The sequence below is a fragment of the Sinocyclocheilus grahami genome, unplaced genomic scaffold (assembly GCF_001515645.1).
Source record: "Sinocyclocheilus grahami isolate Dianchi unplaced genomic scaffold, SAMN03320097.WGS_v1.1 scaffold575.1, whole genome shotgun sequence".
Classification (NCBI taxonomy): Eukaryota; Metazoa; Chordata; class Actinopteri; order Cypriniformes; family Cyprinidae; genus Sinocyclocheilus; species Sinocyclocheilus grahami.
Window position 1 is genome coordinate 533,789 of NW_015505754.1, and position 1,303 is coordinate 535,091.

Consider the following 1,303-nt stretch of genomic DNA (forward strand, 5'->3'; position numbering starts at 1 on the left):
TATATATATATATATATATATATATATATATAAAATATAATATACTTTTAATTTTTAGCTTACAGTACAACTGGTATTATACTATACATGTGTGTATATATATTAGCATTACACAAATGTGTGTACACATATAAAATGTTATTAATCGGTATACTTGCTTATGTATATAAACATGTATAGTATATTATCTCAGTTTGTACTGCAAACTTAAAATGAAAAGTATGTGTATACTTGTGTATATACATATGTAGTGCTAGAATAAATTGTCATATATTTATGAATTTATAGTAATGTCCAAAAATACTGTTAGTACATGTAGTATTAGTGGTTCTGTATAAATGAAAGGATGATGTAATGCGGGTGTTGTTGTGTTGTACCTATAACTTTTAACTCCTGAGCATCAGAATCTCCTTCCTTCTGTGCAGCTCCTGCACTGATGTGGCTGAACCTGTAGGTGGCGTGGCAGCTGTAGTTGCCGACATCATCTTGTGTGGCGTTGGTGATGGTGTATGTGCCTTCACCTGAGTTCATGATTTCTTTTTTATCCTTATAGAAGACTGCTTTTTCCAGTTTCGGTCCACCCCAGACTACACACCTGAGAGCCACAGGCTCCCCCTGCAGCACAGGAACGGCCGGAGGAACCAACATCACCATGAGCTCTGAGAAACAGACCAAACACAGGTCAGACTGCACATCCTGCACATCTACTGTTTCATTTAAATATCCCGTCAAATTATGATGTGAGTTTTGTGGCTTTTAATTCATGTCTATTTGCTTTGAATTCACCTATGTGCCCGTGCAAGTAAAACCGGACAAATGTTTAGCAGGTATACAGATTTAAAATGGAAATCTTTAGGAAAACAGACCGAAATCTTGATGACATCTTGCAGGTGTCCAATCAAATGCTTTGTAGAGTGAGAACGGCCCTCATGCAACCAAATAGCAAATCTTCATGTTACTGTTATGTAAAGTAAAGACTATTGGCTATTGCCTATATAAGTAAAATGGGTTCATTAAATAATGTCAACATAGAAAAAGGAAAAGAGTGATTTAATGCAATCTTTAATTAAAACTTTGTCTTTGTGACACACGTTGCCAAGAAGTAAGAGTATAAAGAGCTATAAAGACTGATCTGAAGAAGTTGGACTTTTACAGACTTTGGTATCTTGGTAAATCTGAGCACAGTTTGATGCATCGTTGAGATCTCATTTGACAATTTAGAGGAAACACATGTGAGTTTTTTTTTTCTTTCAGTAAAACCCGCCTACTTCCACTCACTGTTACGAATCTACATCCCCTCCAG

General features: G+C 35.7%; 1 protein-coding gene across 1 annotated transcript in view; it reads right to left on the reverse strand.

Annotated features, from left to right (window-relative positions):
* The window catches only part of LOC107556647 (uncharacterized), a gene marked incomplete at its 5' end in the record, with an annotated part of 5,909 nt that overhangs the window by 1,802 nt on the left and 2,804 nt on the right, over window positions 1-1,303 (reverse strand). Inside the window, one exon of the mRNA XM_016239784.1 lies at window positions 378-659. Within this exon, the coding sequence (XP_016095270.1) occupies window positions 378-659 (282 nt within the window). The remainder of the gene's footprint in view (window positions 1-377; window positions 660-1,303) is intronic.